General features: G+C 32.5%; 1 protein-coding gene across 4 annotated transcripts in view; it reads left to right on the forward strand.

Annotated features, from left to right (window-relative positions):
- Nucleotides 1-20,301, forward strand: part of MYBL1 (MYB proto-oncogene like 1) — a 34,883-nt gene that overhangs the window by 9,432 nt on the left and 5,150 nt on the right. For all 4 annotated transcript variants that reach the window (XM_037505893.2, XM_054692218.1, XM_054692216.1 and 1 more), the window contains exons 3-12: nucleotides 217-288; nucleotides 2,107-2,199; nucleotides 5,635-5,855; nucleotides 7,714-7,888; nucleotides 9,614-9,685; nucleotides 10,322-10,426; nucleotides 12,904-13,137; nucleotides 15,014-15,382; nucleotides 17,141-17,283; nucleotides 17,710-17,824. In XM_037505893.2, coding sequence (XP_037361790.1) covers nucleotides 217-288; nucleotides 2,107-2,199; nucleotides 5,635-5,855; nucleotides 7,714-7,888; nucleotides 9,614-9,685; nucleotides 10,322-10,426; nucleotides 12,904-13,137; nucleotides 15,014-15,382; nucleotides 17,141-17,283; nucleotides 17,710-17,824 — 1,599 coding nt within the window. The remainder of the gene's footprint in view (nucleotides 1-216; nucleotides 289-2,106; nucleotides 2,200-5,634; nucleotides 5,856-7,713; nucleotides 7,889-9,613; nucleotides 9,686-10,321; nucleotides 10,427-12,903; nucleotides 13,138-15,013; nucleotides 15,383-17,140; nucleotides 17,284-17,709; nucleotides 17,825-20,301) is intronic.

Here is a 20,301-nt window from a genome sequence, read left to right on the forward strand (position 1 = left end):
TGCACATCATTTTTCTTTAACCAGAGGCATGAATAGCTGGCTGGGGGTTCTCACAGAAACTCTGTAGTAAATGGGAGAACTTGTATTATATTGACTTCAGTCCTTCTAAAAATGGCCACTAGATATGACATGAAAGAATTGGAGACTTGTCTATATTCAGGGACACAGGTCTAGGGTAAGGGAGAGCTTTCTTAATTTTCATACCTGTTTTAATAGGATGATAAGTTAAAGAAGTTGGTTGAACAACATGGAACTGATGATTGGACTCTAATTGCTAGTCATCTTCAAGTAAGTGAAATATTGTTTTAATATTTTTAACATGAAAGATTTAGGCCATTGGGTTAATTTGCTGTTTTTCAAAATTGTGTCTGCATTACTTTAGATTTAGATTTCCTTCCTAAGAACATCTCTTTTGTTCTGGTCCTCATGTAGTTGCCAATGGCTTAGAAGTCTCATTTTCTAGTAATTAGTTTATCTAGGGGCCTAAAAGGATTATTATTGTAGAACAAAAGATACTAAGTTTGGATTGGGCTTTATAAATATTTGTTGATATATGTTAACATTTTTTAAGAGATGCGAAGTATACTAAGATATTTTAATAGCTAGTAAAGAAAATTAAAAAAAGATTTGTTGGAAAGTTTGACTTACAGTACTTATTTTGTAACATGTCGATTTAAAAAATAATACCACTCACTGTACTACTGCTTTCAAGTACTATTCATTAGTGTGTAATTTTGTAATTTATAGTGTATTTTCACATGTATTTTAACCTGTTCTTTCTGCAGTGTAAATACTGGGATATAATATTCATATTTGAATTTCTGTATTGATTACTTTGAGTTTCAGAAGCCATGTTATCTATGTTCTTTCTATATTGTCATGAGTCCTTTTAGCATAACTTGAAAATTAAGACCAAATAATGAAAAGAGCATAACTTTCAGAGAAAGTCTGAATTGTGTTCAAATGTTAGCTCTACTAACTGTTTGGTCCCTTTATCTATAATATGTAAATAATCATACTTGTTTTCTAGTAATTTTGAGTGAATTCTAAATAACATAAGATGTTTGGTACAGTTCCTGAGATTGAGCAGGTTTTAGTAAAAGGAAGTTAAATTAGGAAAGGTATTTATATTAGTTGTATCAGCTCAATTTCAATGTTATAACAACAAATAATGTGAACAAAGGCGTGTTACAAGAACACGTAGGAACAACCTGATTATTTTGAAGAACATGGTAACTTTAAACTGGATCGGCATTATTATATAGAAGCCATAAGTGAAGATTCTTAATTTGAAAAAAGAAAAATTATTTGAAGTCCAATAGGTAATAAAGACAGAGAAATTGGTAAACAAAGTACTTGTATTTATCCCTTTATATCTAAACTATCTTTGATCTTCTATATGGACTAATTTTATAACTAATGAGTAAGTATCACTATCAACAGCCTTGTAGTACATAGGAATTAGCAGGTTATTAATTGACTAAAATAAAGCTTCATTTATTAATCATTTTTGAAGTTTGAGATGTTTCTACATTAGGTTTTCTTATCCTGATAAATTCATTTTTCTCTTAAGTTTAAGTGTTTTAACTGATAATATGTGTGTGTGTGTGTATATATATATATATATAAAATATGCACATCTTCTATATATGTATATCTATATATAGTTTTTTCTTGGTAACTTGAGGGACATCATTTATGAACACTCTGTAACTACCATGACAGTAGTCTAGCTTTTTGAATTGTATGGGGTTATGTGATGCTGCACTACAAGAATCCAGACTATTCTGTTCTTTGAATTCTTATGTCTGACACATACTTTTCTGCTGTTCCTCAAGTTTAGATACATTTGTTTATGGCAGAATCTGTATTGCTTTGCTGCTTGCTGTGTTGTAAGGTTTAGTATATAGATACATACCTTAATTTCAAATATATATTGTTTTAAAGCCATGCCAATGACTAATTAAAAAACATAATTGAACACAGGCATATAAAATATATGTTATTGAATGCATTATTTTTGAAGACTTTGTTCTTAAGATTAGAAGACATAAGTTTGGGTTGACTTGCTTTTTCGGTAACAAAAAATGATCTAAATTTTTTCAGAATCGTTCTGATTTTCAATGCCAGCATCGATGGCAGAAAGTTTTAAATCCAGAATTGATAAAAGGCCCCTGGACTAAAGAAGAAGATCAGAGGGTAACATGTTCCTATTCTTTATTTTCACTGTGTAGATGGACTAGCTGTTTTCTTCCTAATGCATTTTTTTTTCTTTATTGAGATGTAATTGACATATAACATTGTATTAGTTTCAGATGTCATAGCATAATGATTTGAAACTTGTATGTGTTGTGAAATGATCACTAAGTCTAAGTCAACATTTCATCACCAGACTTAGTTATATTTTTTTTCTTGTGATGAGAACTTTTAAAATTTACTTTCTCAGCAACTTTCAAATACATAATACAGAATTCTTACCTGTAACTGCCATGCTGTACATTGCATCTCCATGACTGACTGACTTATTTCATCACTGGAAGTTTGTGCCTTTTGACCTCTTCCCGCATTTTACTCACCTTTCTATACACCTTGCCTCTGGCAACCACCAGTCTGTTCTCTATATCTATTAACTTAGCTTTTGTTTTCATATTTCATATGTAATGGAATTTGTCTTTATCTCTCTAATCTATTTTACTTGGCATAATACCTCTAGGTCTCTCCATGTTGTCACAAATGGCAATATTTCAGCTTTTTTTATGACTGAATAATCTCTCTCAATATGTGTGTGTGTGTGTGTGTGTGTGTATACACACATATATATTACATAGATATGTAATTATTTTCTCCTTTATTTATCCTATGATGGACACTTAGGTTGTATCCATGTTTTGGCTATTATAAATAATGCTGCATTGAATATGAGGGCGCAGGTATCTTTAAACTTAGTATTTTGTTTTCTTCTGATAAATAGCCAGAAGTGGAATTGCTGGATCATATTGTAGTTCTAGGTTTAATTTTCTGGAGTATCTCCATTTTGTTCTTCCTCAATGGTTGTGCCAATTCACATTCCCATAAACAGTGTACACACTTTCTCTTTTCTCCACATCCTTACTAACAATTGTTATTTTTTGTCTTATTGATATTAACCATTCTAACAAGTAGGAGATCATAGCTCATTGTGATTGTGATTTGCATTTCTTTGATGATTAGTGATATTGAGCATATTTTCATATACCTATTGGCCATCTGTATATCTTTGGAAAAATGTTCAGATCCTCTGCCCATTTTTTAAATCAGATTTTTTTGTTTGCTATTGAGTTGTATGCGTTCTATATACAATTTGTATATTAACCCTTAACAGCTGTATGATTTGTAGATGCTTTCTCTCATTCAGTCGGTTGCCGTTTCATTTTATTTACGGTTTCCTTTGCTGTGTAGAATCATTTTGGTTTGATAAAGCCCCATTTGTATATTTTTGCTTTTGTTGCCTTTGCTTTTGGTGTAAGAGCCAAAAAATCATTGCTAAGACTAATATTAAAGGAACTTACTGCCTTCGTTTTATTCTAGAATTTTTATGGTTCCAGATCTTTCATTCAAGTCTTCAATTGATTTTGAGTTAATTTTTGTTAATTCAGTAAGATAATGGTCCATCTTCATTTTTTGCAGGCTGACTGTCCAATTTTCCCAGCATCATTTATTGATGAAACTGACCTTTTTCCATTCTCAATTCCTTTGCCATAAATTAACTGTCCATATATGCTTGGGTTTATTTCTGGGCTTTCTATCTGGTTCCATTGATCCATGTGTTCACTTTTATATGAGTTTCATACTGTTGGATTACTGTAGCTTTGAAATGCAGTTTGAAATCAGAGTTTGTGATGTTTCCAGCACTGTTTATCTTTCTCAAGATTGCTTTGGCTATTTGGGGTTTCTGTGGTTCCATGCACATTTTAGGGTTGTTCTGTTTTTGTGAAAAATGTCATTTGAATTTCGATAGGGATTGCATTGAATCTGTAGATGGCTTTGGGTAATATGGACAATTTAACATTTCTTATAATCCATGAGCATACAATATCATTTATTTGTGTTTTCTTTGATTTCTTTCATTAATGTCTTATAATTTTCAGTGTATAGATCTTTTACTTCCTTTGTTAAATTTATTTCTGGGTATTTTATTCCTTTTAATGCACTTTGCACTTTCATAAATAGGATTATCTTCTTGATTTCTCTTTCTGATAGTTATCAGTACATATAAATCCAACATATTTTTGTATATTGATATTGTATTCTGCAGCTTTACTTGAGTTTGTTGATTCAAAATTTTTTTGATAGAGTCTGTAGGATTATCAGTATATAACATCTGTAAAGAGCAACAGTTGTATTTCTTCTTTCCAATTTGGATATCTCCTAATACGTTGTTTTAACTTATAAAACATGTTTAAATCATTTTGGTTTTATTCTCTTAGTACTGCTTGTATAAGAATTGAAAGGTTAGTGTCTTGAATTGTTTTTTCTCAATTGTTAAACCCAATGTTATATATATGAGATTTTTTTTGCATGGACAAAATACTTGTTATCAGTCTGGTTACCATGTTTACAGCTTAGATATAGTTTCTTATTGGAAACTGAGCTAACATTTAGAAAACAGAATTTAATTTTTTTATTTGATAGCATGATATATAGTGTCGGTATTCTTAACTTTCTCTCATGACCTATTATGAACCCTCAAATAAGATATCAGAGCAACTGTACCTAAAGGGTTGGATGATTTCAAAACGATCATAATTCTTTGTGTTATAAAAGCTGAGAATGGGAGAGTTTCTGTCCTCCATTAGGAATAGCCCTTTAGTTCATGCACTTATTTAACATAAAAGTTGTTAATATTTGGGGAATTAGAACATTCTTCCTACTACTCAAAGCAAAACAAGTTACTTCACTAGGCTCACATTTGATCTGATCTTGATGGACAATGACAAATTTTGAAATATTTGATCTGTATCCTTTCAGTTTGAGAAAGGAAGAAATAAAAAGATAGTAACTGTATATCCTTCCTGCTTCCATTTATTTGGCTTTTAGCTGAAGCTCTTTTTTTTTAAGAAAAAAGAATAGAAAATGCATAAATCTCAACAGTTTTACTGTTATTTTAAATTATGAAAACTAAAATTCCAAGTCACTTTAATTAGTATCTTGTATTTTAGATAAATCTGGGATCAGTTTTTGAACTTGGTGAATGTTGAGGTAATATTTATTATTAGAATTGTTTTTATATTAAGTTTATAGTTGTGGCTTGACTTTAATACGTTTTTTAAAAAGTAGTGTCTTAGCAGTGGCAGGAATTGGGACTGGAAATTAAATAGTCAACACATGATTAGTGATTTTATAAGGATATATGAAATTATCATTATAAGGATATATGAAATTAACTTCCTGTAGAAATAGGAAACAGAAACTCATAAGATAATGTAAAAAGTAGTATCTTGGGGTTTTTTTTATATGTTTTAAAATTCTGTTAAGGTAACACTTTTTTAAAAATTGAGATATAATTGACATATTAGTTTCACCTATATAATATAATGATTTGATATTTGTATATTAAGGTAATGCTTTTTTAAACTTTGTTTTTCTGTTTCTTAGGTTATTGAATTAGTTCAGAAATATGGCCCAAAAAGATGGTCTTTAATTGCAAAACATTTAAAGGGAAGAATAGGCAAGCAGTGTAGAGAAAGGTGGCATAATCATCTGAATCCTGAGGTAAAGAAATCTTCCTGGACTGAAGAGGAGGACAGGATCATCTATGAAGCACATAAAAGATTGGGAAATCGTTGGGCAGAAATTGCCAAACTACTTCCTGGAAGGTGCTTATATAAATGTATATATGTTTTTCTGTACTTAATCTTTTTTTTTTAAGATTTATTTATTTATGCACACAAGAGCTGGGGTACAGGCCAGAAATGTGGGGGGTGAGAGGATTCAACAGAGACAGAGTGGGGAACAGAACAGGCAAATTGACTGAAGTACACTGCTAAGGGGAGCAGTGGGCCAGTCAGGAGAGGTCTGCTGTGCCATGTGGGTTGCTCCCTTGCGGGCTGGGGATCGAACTCAGGCTGCAGAGGCTGCGGATTGCTTCATAGTGCGGTGCTTAACCCCTTAAGCCACCAGGGAGGCCCCTGTACTTAATCTTGATCATTATTGTGTCACTATTAAATATATTTACAAGCACCCCGTGATTTTTATTTGTAATTAAATATTAGACTGCATAATACAAGCAACCCATTGGGACTATTTGTAATAAACTATGAGGTGAGGGATAGAATTGCTTTTTAAATGATATATTTTATAGCAGCAATTTAGTCAATAAAATGATGGATTTTTAAATTATATGAACATTTACTACACTCCCAAAATCATGTTTATATATCAAAGCCAATTGTGCAGATCTTTGTATGCACTTGACTGAAATGGAATCTAAATTGACAAGCTTTATTTTGTTTTGGATTTTATGCATAAGATTGGAAAATAACAAGTACACTCACCGAAACAAACTGCTATGAAAGTGATTACAGAAAATTCAATTCTTAATTAATTATGGTATGATCAAGTCATGGAGTAGTTTATTCATCCATGTGGCTGAAAAAAATTTCCCTCACAAGCAGAGATGTATACTACAAGTGTAGTAAGTATACTACACATTGTACTGGTTCAAATATTTCCTAATAGTCTATGATACAGTAGACCAAAAACCTTGGGAAAATCTGTACTTCACTCAGAAATAATGCATTTGTTTTTTATTGCCATAATCTTTATGTGGTATTTCATAGTTTGTAAAGTGCTTTTACATATATTCTTAATCTTTATATGCTTGTGAAATATGCAAACAGTGCTGTTTTTTATTTTTTTATTGTATTTTTTTTTATCGAGGTAACATTGTTTTTTAACACTGTATATGACTGCTGTTTTTGTTTTATAGATAAGGAAATTAGAGCATAGTGTTAAGTTTTCATCTGTTACTGAACCTAATCTGGGCACTTCTGTGTTTCCAATCTCACTTTTCTTACTCTTCATAAAACCTAGCTTAGTACCTTAACATAAAGTAGTTTTTCAGTAATTGTATACTTTATGAAGGGTGGAATTCATACTACAAGTAATTGTAAAGATTTACATTTTTATAAAGGGAGCCATAGGTTATAAAAAGGGAGCCAATGGACTTTTCTTCCATAGATAGTTTGTTCCAAAAAGTAAAAAAAGTATGCTGAGATTCTGTAATTCGTACTTTACTTCTCATGACCATGTTTATTCCTGACTTTTAGCCCTTTACCGTCACTATGACCTTTTTCTACTCTTATATGGCTGACTCATTCTTGTCATTCAGCTTTTAGCTTGACTGTCATCTCACAGATGCCTCCCTGAACCATGTAATCAGAATTACTCTATTTCTCTTATCCTACTTTGCATAATATTTTTCTTTCTTCTTCTTCTTTTTTTTTTTTTTTTTTTTTATTTTTCTGTCCTTCCATGCTGTCATGCTGCTGGTAAGAATGATAGCTACATGAGGAGGGACTTTCTTTGCCTTATTCACTTTTATAAAATCTTCAGTGCTTGCCACTATGCCTGGCATATAGACATACATTAAAAAAGTATCTAATTTCACCACTTAAAATTTGTTTTAAGCACTTTGTATACTTTCTTTTAAAACTATACACTTTCATTTCTTAGGACTGATAATTCTATCAAAAATCATTGGAATTCTACTATGCGAAGAAAAGTGGAACAGGAGGGTTACTTACAAGATGGAATAAAATCAGAACGATCTTCAACTAAACTTCAACACAAACCTTGTGCAACTATGGACCATTTGCAAACCCAGAATCAGTTCTACATACCTGTTCAGGCACATACTTTTTTAATACCTTTATTATTTTAAAATTTTCTTCCTTGCTATATGGAAAGGTGTTTGGTTTCTTAATAGGGCAAATACAACATGTATTAAGGGGGATATAGACTTTTAAATTTCTAAACTGAAAATAAAAACAGGCTATAACTAACAGCTAAACCATTAGTGGAGGTTTATGTCTGTTGTTTTGATTGTTAAATATTTTGGAAACTAACTCATTAAGATGTTTCCTTTCATAATCTTTCATTAGTTAAGAAATGTAGTATGTGCATTTCTTAATACTATCATTCTTTGCGTCTTCATTTAGGATTAAAAACTAATGGTCTTCTGTGCTTTACAATCTATTATAATTTCTTTTTAAAAAGTTTTTGTTTTATTGAAATATTGCCTGTCTTTAACATGTAAATGTATACAAAATGGTTTAAAGGAGGAAATAGTAAATAATCATTCAAGCCATCATTTTGAGAAGTGTGATAAATAATTGGTCTTTGGCATTCTGCTTTGCTTTTCCTTCTAAATACCAATCAGTAGATTGGCTTCAGTCTTTGTTAGGGTCTTTAGAGTAGAGATTACCTAAGCTCAGAATAGGGCAAGCTCTGTTTCCTTAGAGTGAATTTTCCTACCTGCAAGAAATTAGCTTAGGAGTTTTTATAAGGTTCATTATATATTTTCCTGTTTACCTGTTTCATGCCATTTTTCATGTTGAGCATTTCTTGTTTCTTGTCACATAAGATATGAAGAGTGAGTCAAGATTTAATAGTATCTTCCAAAAGATAAAATTTGACTAGGTGTTAAAAATCTGTGTTAGTAGACTTCAGATTCTATGTTAAGTCCACTGATGGACATTATTTTTTAGACATAATTTTAAAAGAACCGCTTAAAAAAAGTAATGGCATTTTTAATTTACAAATTAGAAAATGTGATGACAGTGTGAGTTATCTACTGATACATAATACCTTAAGGTTTTTTATTGTCTGTTTCTTTACATTTTTCTTTAGAGTCCTAGATTTCAGCAGCATAAACTGAAACATTTTCCTTCTAGCTTAGAAAGTTTATTTAAATTTATTTTTTTAACTCATAGAAAGATAATTTTAAAAACTTATTGGGCCAGGGGAGTGTTTCAATGATCTAAAAATATGTTGTAAAGATAAGGATATTTCTTATACTTTAAGAATTGTTTACCTTATTTTACTGATTTTTTGAAAGGTTGATGTTCTAAGGCAAATAACAGAAGAAGCCTCTGTTCTCATTATCTTTCTACCCAGAGATTAGCATGGAGTGGTGGTAGGAGTTGAAAATATGAAATTGAAACACTTGCTTTAGATGTCTTTTTGAGTGCTTCATATGAATCAGATCCTTTTCTGAAAGATAGGAACACAATTGCTTTGTCTTTTCCAATAGATAGAGCAAAATGTCTAATAGTTGATTAAAAAATATTTGATGGCTGTTGTAGGTAGTAGGAAGACTGGTTAATCTAGGTCAAGTAGTTTTCATATTTCATCTGGGAAAAGATAGGTCTTTCTTAAGTGTCAATGACTTTTAATCAGTAAATTCTAAGAAAGATGCAGTTATTGGATATATTATAATAGGTATACATTTTAAAAGTTCATAAGCTACTTTCTGAGTTTTTAATGCTATATTGGTAGAGTTTTTGTGTTTTCCCTCAGAGTCAAAAAATGTATATAATATTGCATGTTATGATGTTTATGTTTTAATTTTTAGATCCCAGGTTACCAATATGTGTCATCTGAAGGCAATTGTGTAGAACATGTTCAGACTTCTGCTTTTATTCAGGTAATTTTTTATTTATAACTACCCCCCCCCCACCAGCCAAAAATGCTTTGGAAATGTATTTTTGAAAGTCTATGCCTCTTTCCTTATTTATAAAACAAAACTAGAACAGAAATAATTCTCTCTGAATATCATCTCAATAAGCACTAAAAGTAAGTAAATAATACCTGTTTACTTTGAATATTATAACCTTACAGGAAAAAGCTGGTAAGTGTGTTTGAGAAACGTAAATTGTACAAATGTAACGTAGTTAAGAGCACCAATAAGGTAGTTTTTTTATTCCAACTTAAAGTTTCATGTTGTGAATGAACACATTTTTGCTAAATTGGATAGAATATGTATGTGTTAAGTTTCAGTAAATTAAAACATACTCCAAACATAACAATATAAGTTTTTAAAAATATATTTAAATTTCCGAAATCTTTTCTTTCAAATTGAAAATATTTACCAGTAGCTCATTAAATAACAAAGGAATTGTGATAGTGCATATTTGGAATTTATCAGTGTTAGACTTTATTCGAGAAAAAATTTTATGTTACATAAAAGAAAATAAAAAATTAAAACACTGATTACTAAGTAGCTAATTAAGTAGCTAACTAATTAGTAACCTGTTTTTGTCTTTTTACTTAATTATTTTAGCAACCCTTTGGTGATGAAGATCCTGATAAGGAAAAAAAAATAAAGGAACTTGAATTGCTTCTTATGTCAGCTGAGAATGAAGTCAGAAGAAAGCGAGTTCCATCAGTAAGAAATAAGTTTAAATGTTTAGGTTTTACTGTTCTATGCTTTATATATTTTTACTGTTTTCATTGACATTGACTTTCATGTTGACAAGTGGAAAGCATATTCAGTATGACTTCAGATTTAATATGGACTTAAAATAGTTTCTGATTTGCAAATTTGAGGTTGCCTGGTAGAATATGCGTCTCTTTGAATGTATTTTACAACATCCTGTATTAAGATGCTTCTTGAGTCATAAATGTCAAGTTGACTTAAGCTGTGGTTTAGATTAGGCTTTGGTTTCTTTTTTTTTGACATTCCATGTAATGATGCCTTTAATAGAAAAAAATGAAGTTTGTAAAAGGATTTAATAGATGAGTACAAATTTATGTGCTCCAAAATTACTTTTGTTGTCTTTGAAAATTTTTTCCTATTTACTATGTTTAGATTTCAGTAAATTGGAAAAAAATTAATAGCAGTATGGTAAAAGGGGACATTTAGATATTAGGCTTTCTAAAGAAATTTTTATATGGATGTTGGGTTTTGGTAACCAGGTTTGAAAATTATTGTCTGAGATTGGGTTGATGAGAGTAGGTAGGAGTATTAAATTAGGGTAAATGGTAATCATTCTACCTCAGTTAAGAAGGCTATGATAGATGGGCCTTTTGCTTTTGAAAGGGAGACAAGTTACCAATCTTTTTAACTTGCTTTCTGAAGCTGATTCTCATCAATATCTGTTTGAAGAAGGAGATTGGAGAGTCTAGTAAAGTTGTTACCCTCAGTAGAATAGACTCCATACACATATAAAGTTTATTCTTCTTAACAATTATGTGAGAACAGTAATTGCTGTTTTAACTGAGTGTCCATTATGTTCCACTATTGTAGGTGTTTTATATGTATTCTTAGTTATTCTTATATTAACTATGTTCTAGCTCGTGGTTTATTGTTAGGGATTCAGATTTAAGTATGTATTGATTGCAACCCTATATTTTTTCCAGTAGGTCCAGTAACGTCTCTCTTTAAATCTTTTTCCCACCTGCAAGTTCAATTAAAATACATGTAATTTGGAAGCTATTTACAGAAAGGGATTGTAAACTCAGAAGACAACTAGGCTTATGATATAAGATTGTTTTAATTTATTTTTAGGAATCTTTCAAACATGTGGAATTTGTTATGCAATAATGTTGAAAACTTTCCACCTTAATTTAAAACATAGTATTTTGTTATTATGAATCTCTAGCACATTCTAGTAATTTTGATTTTTTAATAGTAATAGGTACCATTTACTCAGTGCTTCCTATGGCCTGGGAAATGTGCTTTTTTACATTATGGTAGCTACTAACCACATTTAATTTTAAATAAAATTTTAAAATTCAACTCCCATTTGCACTAGCCACATTTTGATTGCTCATACCTGTGGCCCCATGTTGAGCAGATTTATTTATATATTTTTTCTTTTTCCAATAGTTTCATTGCGATATAATTGACATATACCACTGTATAAGTTTAGGGTGTATAGCATAATTATTTGCTATATATATGTTGTGAAATGTTTGCTATGATAACATCCCATCCATCATCTCATATAGGTAACAAAAAAAGGAAAAAGAAAAAAATGTTTTTTCCCTTATACTGAGAACTCTTAGGGTTCAGTCTTCTTAATAACTTTCAAAATACATGTTGTTTCTCAATCATGGGTCTTTGAGGTCTCTTTTTTAATGAGATATTAGGAAGCTACAATCATATGCTAAGTAAATTGCTCAGTGTACATCTGATACAGATCCTGACTTTAGAGGATTTACTCTGCATTGGGACCATAGACAAGAAACAGGATACAATGTGATAAACTATGTCACAAAGTTATTTGGGAGTACATAGGAGAGTTGTCTAATTAATAATTAGATACTCTGGGGAGGGCCTATGGGGGAATTTGAGCTCAGACTTAAAAGACAGGATATGATTGTGTATTAACAAGGTAGATGAGTTAGGACACTGCTGTAAATGGAACAGGTGAAAGTATATAATCAGATGGAATATTTTCTAATATTGAATTGTATCTTAAAAGTTTCCCTGGTCAATTGGTAGGGGTGAGGGGCATTTTAGATAGGGAATAGCAGTACTTGTACCCCAGAGTCAAAGACTAACTAATCAGGGAATTGCAAGCACTATAGTACGAAGAGGGTTGGAAGATGAAGTTTAAAAGGTAGAAAGAGGCCAGATTCTAGGAATTTATGGTTTATATTGTATATTCATACTTGTTTTATCTCGCCATGATTATAGATTAAAAAAATTAGTTAGAAAAAAGAAGTATGGTCAAGATACAAGGTTTAATGAAAAAAATTTATATCAATTTTGCAAGGGACCATATATTTGTCAGTATATTTTTAGCTGATATATTGTGAAATATGTTGTTCTAGAAAAAAATCTCCTACTTAAAAATCCAAATTTTTGCTTAGGTTGAGAATGACAAAATAATACTCAAATTTCTTTTGTATTTTTAGCAGCCTGGAAGCTTTTCTAGCTGGTCTGGTAGTTTCCTCATGGATGATACCATGTCTAATACTCTAAATAGCCTTGAGGAGCACACTAGTGAGTTTTACAGTATGGATGAAAATCAGACTGTGTCTGCGCAGCAGAATTCACCCACAAAGTTCCTGGCCGTAGAGGCAAATGCTGTGCTGTCCTCTCTACAGACCATCCCAGAATTTGCAGAGACTCTAGAACTTATTGAATCTGTAAGTCTGAAATCACAATTTTCAAAAACTTACTTTTAGTGACATGGTTGATGTTCAGAAACTTTAGTGGACCCTGACCAGTTTTATGGTTAGCATCACTTTGCATACCATACTTAACTTTTGTTCTATTTTGCAGTGACTTCTGGCAAAGGCTTTTTTTTTTTAAATATTCTTTCTCAGTTTTATACCTTGTATAGCATTGTTTTTAACTTTGTACAGATTTTTAAAAATTAAAATTTTAACAATTCACTTTTTTATTTCATAAATCATACAACTATATTAGAGAGGGTTGGAAACTAGAGAAAACTGCAAAGAAGAAAATTAAGATCCTTCATAAACCCAGAGTTAATAATTAGATGTATTTCCTTTTAGGCTGTGTTCGATACATATAAAACACACGTATATGCCTAAATTTTAATTTATTGGTTTTTTTTTTTTTTAAAGCCAATGTTCTTTTTTTTAAAAAAAAAGATTTATTTGTTTATTTATACAAGTACTGGGTACAGTCAGAAGCACAGGAGGGTGAGAGAATTCACCAGAGCCAGAGCAGGGAACAGAATAGGCAGAGGGACTGAAGTACACTGCTGAGGGGAGCAGCGGGCGGCAGAAGAGGTCTGCGCGCCATGTGGGACCCTCGCCAGCAGCCTGGGATCTAACCGGCGCTGCAGAGGCTGTGGGCAGCTTCGCAGCCCAGCGCTCAACCGCTGCACCACCGGGGAGGCCCCTATTATTTTTATTTTTTAAACATCCTTGTTTATTTTTTCACGATATAGGGCTTCTCCCCTCAGGTGAGATTGCTGTAGTTTTTCCACCACCAAAGCACCCACAGTCCTCTACCATATTCCATTGTGTTCCCCTCTCTTCTGTTTTCTACTCTCCCCTCTTCTCTCCCCATCTCTTCTCCTGAATGTCTCATATCTACCATCTACTTTCAAGGGTAGGTCTCTCACAGTTTGTCTTTATCTGATCCTTTGTTTTTTTTTTTTTTTAGATTACACATATAAGTGAAACCATCTTTCTCCATCTGAGTCACTTCACTTAGAATAATCCCTTCTAGTTCTGTCCATGTTAATAAAAATGGCATGAGTTTATCTTTTTTCATAACTGAGTAGTATTCCATTGTGTATATATCTGTATCTATATAGATATAGATATATCATACCTTGATCCACTCATCAGTTCTGGGGCATTTAGGTTGTTTGCATATCTTGTATGCTTATATTTTTAAACCCAATATACATTTATGCATTATGCTTGTAGACTTTTTTCTCCACATTATATCATGAACATGTCTGTGTTCTTGTTTTTTAAGTTTTCAGTGGCTTCATAGTATTCTATGATATGAATGTAACAAAATTTATCCAATATATAGTTATTAATGGACACTTAGGTGGTGTACAGTACAGTTTTTCAGTTTTACAAATTACAGAACATATTACATAAAGCTTTGTGCAAAATCTTAATTATGTCCTGAAATTAAACTAATCTCCTAGATTAAAGTATATGACTGTTTTGAAGGTGTTTCATATACATTACTTAATGATTATGTAGAGTGATAGTATTTTTTCAGATGTGGAATATATGATAATTGTACTCTTTGATAATTATTGAAAATAATGTGTTCCTTTTAATTTAAAATACTTTGGCATTCAGCTTTAGTTACTGGATTAGTTGAAATATTATTTTGGAATGTTGCAAATTGGAGTTTTAGTAAAACTATAATCTCTTCCTCTCAAATGGTCTTGCTTTAAAAATGATGGGCAGGAAAAGTCTATTTCTACTGATAAAAATGAGTAATTAACTATTAATATTATCTTTCTTTCAAGATCAGATTTAAAGAGGTGATAGAATTACTTTAGTTAATAATTTATTGCAGGATCCTGTAGCGTGGAGTGATGTTACCAGTTTTGATCTTTCTGATGCTGCTACTTCTCCTGTGAAATCCACCCCAGTTAAACTAATGCGAATTCAACACAACGAAGGAACCATGGAATGTCAATTTAACGTTAGTCTTGTACTTGAAGGGAAAAAAAACAGTTGTAATGGTTCAGACAGTGAGGCTGTTCCTTTGACATCACCAAACGTGACCAAGTTTAGCACCCCACCAACCATTCTCCGAAAGAAGAGAAAAATGCGAGTGGGTCAGTCCCTAGGCAATGAACTTGGTGACGGGTCATTCAATGACGGCAATAATACAGCACTAAGACACACACCGGTGAAAACACTACCATTTTCTCCTTCACAGGTAGTAGTGTTGTTTTTGTTTATGTTTCCAAATGTGGATAAGATAGATTAAATTAGATCTTTAATATATTAGCAATTTATTGTTTGCTAAATCATAAAGATGAATAATGTGTTTGTATATAATTGCTTACTGTAAGATTTCATGTGTCAGAAGGTTTTCCAGGGATATCTGAAAGTACCTATTTCTCCTGTAGTTATGTCTTTGGGCAGCAGATAGTTATATTAGGGCGATTTACCTGTTAATGAGTGCAGTGTTCCTGGCTGTGTGCTAAACATTTTTAATTCTCTTTCAAAGACCCTTCGGAGGTAGGTGGAATGAAATTCGGAAGTTAAATGGTTTGTCCAAGGTTACAGTTAGTAAGAGATGGAACTGGTATTTATTGAAAGTATCTTGACAGAAGTTAAAAAGTTTTATGGGATAAGAAAATTTAATGGTCAAATAAACTTGGAGGATCCTGGAAATTATTGGAGACAATTACTATTTTGACTTTGGGAAGATGAGTAGGATTTGGCAGTATACAACCACTGTGTTCTCTGAAAATTGCCCCTCCACCCCATGCTTTAGGGGATGCCATTTACATAGACTACAATGTGAATAGTGTTCCCCCAACTCCCACCCCAGCCTCAGAGTTAAAAAGCATCCTCATAAGGAGAATCAGATTTGGGCACACTGCCAACTTTTGCTTAAGTGTAAAGTTTAGGTGTAAAGTGACTGGAAATGTGAGACATGACTACAGAAGATCTATTTACTTGTCAAAGACTTTGGATTGCATCCTATAAATGTGTACCCTTCTGCAGGGTTTTAAGAGAGTGACTGCTAATTTTAGGGTTAAATGTATTGCAGATATCAGGAACCAGAAAGTGATGTTAGAATTCATTCCAGTTATAAGTAACCTTAAAGCAGTTATCACTTCTTCCTACCACTGCTTCTAATTTGTTGGCTACAAAAATAAAGCAGTATTTCACAGTTGTAAGTAAATTAAGATCTAATGAATAACTTGTGTCATTTGGAAAGTGGACTCTGATATCAATTTTGACTGCTCAAAGCTTGTCAGAGCTGTGTTCTAATAAATAGGCAAATTTGCCAGGTAGCTATATTTTTGTCATATAGCACTATATGAAATTTTGAATTCAAAATATTCTCATAGAAAGGGGACTTATGATCGCTTATTAATAAAATAAAACTTAGTACAGCAGCTATTAGTGGTATCTATAGATTCCTATTTGATTATACCCTGTTTAAAAAATTTTGTATTTTGTTTTTTTTTTTTTTAAAGATTTATTTATTTATGCATATAAGGGCAGGGATATAGGCCAGAGGTTGCAGGGCGTGGGTGGGGGAAGGTGGGTGGGTGAGAGGATTCACCAGAGACAGAGTGGGGAGCAGACCAGGCAGACTGACTGAAATACACTGCTGAGGGGAGCAGTGGGTGAGCCATGACCCACACTGCTGGGCCATGTGGGTCAGCTCCCTGGCCAGGGATCAACTCTTGCTGCAGTGGCTGCAGATTGCTTCATAGTGCTGAGACTTAACCCCTTGCACCACCAGGAAGGCCCCTGTATTGTGTTTTATAACAGTAATAAACAAAAAAATTCCTGCCCTTACGGAGTTTAATTTACACTGAGTGAAATATAAATGTAGTATTACCGATAATTCTTTGCCAAGAGGAATGGGGAAATAATTTTTTAAAATTATCAGTTTAATAATTGTGTAGGGATTTTGCCAGCCTAGAAAATATTTCTAAACTCTCTTTTTCAGTTTTTCAATACATGTCCTGGAAATGAACAAATTAATATAGAGAATCCTTCATTTACATCAACCCCTATTTGTGGGCAGAAAGTTCTCATTACAACTCCTCTTCATAAAGAAACAACTCCCAAAGATCAAAAGGAGAATGTGGGGTAAGTAGGTATTAAATAATTTTTAGAGAAAAAGGGAGCACACTTTTAAGAGTAGATTAGCTTTTTTCTGTTTATACACTGATCATAATCCCTATGCATATGGGACTCAGAATAAGAAAAAAAAACACCACCTTTTATTCTATCTCTAGGAGACTGAAAACCAACAAAATGTAATGTAAAACTTTGATCTCAAGCAAAATAACATTTTTAGTACTTTTCCTATATTAGTCTTTTTTGCTGTTTTTTAGATAATTGGGTTGGAATAAGAATTAGTTTTATCAGGCATTCTTTACAATACACTGTAATGTTTAAATAAAGCTTGTATATGTGCAGAAAAATGAGTGTGTACTTTAATCATGATTTTGCTTTCCTTAACTCATGAAATCAAATTTTGACTATAATACCAATATCTAAATGATTGGATAGGTTTAGAACACCTACTATTAGAAGATCTATATTGGGTACCACACCAAGAACTCCTACTCCTTTTAAGAATGCACTTGCTGCTCAGGAGAAAAAATATGGACCTCTTAAAATTGTGGTATGTATACTTTTTTTTTTTAAAGAATATTCCTGATTTTTAATAAAACATAAATTGTGATTTTTCTTAATTTTTCACATTTTAAAGATGTTCTCTGATAAAAAATTTTATCTCTTGATTTATGTGTTTGAATTTATGTTAATCTTTTCCTTTGATTTGTAAATAAATCTTTGCTTGACTTATACTGAATTCTTGTATCATCTAGAGAATGCATATCAAGTGTCACTGTAACCCTTTTTTAATACTAAAACTTTCCATTTAGTAGGTACCTTTAATAGAAACCTACCTTTTAGTTGTGGTTACCTGTAGTAGAATAAAATATTTTAATATTTTGGTATACATATATACTTTCCTAATGATATCGATGAAACTGATTGGTCAGGAGACTTCTCTAAATTTCAGTTTCCTCTTCTATGTGGTAGAGATTATAAAACAATCCTAGAGGGTTGTGAAGATAAATGAAGTAATAGAAATAAAGGAATTGGTGCTGGATTTCAAGTAGTATGTGTTTAGTTGGTGCTATTGTGTAATAGTGGTGGCAGCAATAGTAGTTTATGAATTAATAGAGGTGAGAAGTGTTTTCTGTGGGTGTATGTGTGTATAAAACTTTGAAGTACTTTAGATGAGCCATGGGCATTCAAATTCTAGGCTGATACAGATTTCTGATAAATTAGGCTCATTAGAAATAAAATATATTTAAAATATTGGTTACATCAAGGGTACTTTAGTTATGTTCTATTTTTAGTCACATTTTGAATAGATTAATAAAGTCTGGCTTACTTGATTTAATCAACTTAACACCTAAAGCCATGTCACACTCTCAAATCTTCTAGTCTGTTTTTGGAAGTTTGGTTTTAAATGGTACATACAAGATTGGTCAAGTCTTTTTGTCAGCTTAGCTCTATACTCTTGTGAACAGTCACAATCTCTCTAGCACTCTCGAGATTTTTGTTTATGCATATACACATAACAAAAATGAGATCACATTTTATGTACTCTTTGTAACCTTTTAAATAAGTTATTATTACATTAACAAATGTATATATTTATTCCATAATTTAAAGTTTGTGTAATATTTCATTGCATCAAATTACCTAATTGATTTAACTAAAGTGTTTCAGTATTTTGCTGTTTGTTTTTAAAATTCATCATTAGGGCCTCCCCGGTGGCGCAATGGGTTGAGCACATCACTGTGAAGCTGTCCACAGCCTCTTTAGCACGGGTTCTATTCCCTGCCGGACAGGGAGATTCCCACATGGCAAGGCAGATCTCTCCTGTCTTGCCCGCTGCTCCCCTCAGCAGTGCTTTCTGTCCATCTGCCTGTTCTGCTCCCTGCTCTGTCTCTGGTGAATCCTCTCACCCTCCTGCACCTCTGGCTTGTACCCCAGCTCTTGTAAAAATAAAATAAATCTTTAGAAAAATAAAAAAAAAAATCATCATTAATCCAGCAAATATTGACTGAGTACCTAATAGGTGCCAGGCACTGACTAGGTTTTGAGGATATAATGTTGACTCTGTCTGATATGGTTCCTCCCATAGGGGTGGGTAGCCTAATTGGTGTAAGACAAATAAACAGTTATTTGAAGGCATTTGAAAGTTTCACAGTGCCTCAGGTCATTTGGTCAACATTTAAATTGAATAAAAATGATTATTTTTGGGCCTCCCCGGTGGCACAGCGGTTGAGCGCTGGGTTGCGAAGCTGCCCGCAGCCTTTGCAGTGCCAGTTCGATCCCCGGCTGCTTCCCGGCCACTGGAGGAGGGTCCCGCATGGCGTGCAGACCTCTCCTGCCACCCGCTGCTTCCCTCAGCAGTGTACTTCGGTCCTTCTGCCTGCTCTGCTCCCCGCTCTGGCTCTGGTGAATCCTCTCACCCTCCCGCGCTTCTGACTGTACCCAGTGCTTGTATGAATAAATTAAAAAAAAAATAAATAAATAAAATAAAATAAATCTTTAAAAAAAATGATTATTTTTGCAATAAGACATAAGAAATGAGGTTTTTTTTTAAAGATTTATTTTTATATAGGCATACAAGAACTGGGGTATAGGCCAGACGTGTGGGGGATGAGAGGATTATATATATTTGTTTTTAAGCAGAATTTTGTTATGGTAGTAGGTGTTTGATATAATTTATTTTTTTTTTTAACCTATGGGGTATGCTTAGCTATTTAATATAAAGGTAGATATATAAATTTTGAGACTGTTTAACTATTCAGCTCACACTGAAGTTTCTGTCTTTCAGTAAACCTGCCCTTTCACACTCCAATACAAAGACACATACCCTCCTGTACTCCTACCCTTCCCACCCCTCACATGCGTGCATGCTTGCACTTTTTCAACACTTTGTCTCAGCTCTAAGTTTAAAGCTAGGTGTACAAAGAATGGTACAGATGAAAAAGATGTGATCAGTACTCTTAGGTAGTTCACACTCTTAATGGTAAGAAACATATTAATTAATAATGACACACCTAATGAGTACAG

This window comes from Talpa occidentalis, unplaced genomic scaffold, assembly GCF_014898055.3.
Source record: "Talpa occidentalis isolate TD23 unplaced genomic scaffold, MPIMG_talOcc4v2.1, whole genome shotgun sequence".
Taxonomy (NCBI): domain Eukaryota; kingdom Metazoa; phylum Chordata; class Mammalia; order Eulipotyphla; family Talpidae; genus Talpa; species Talpa occidentalis.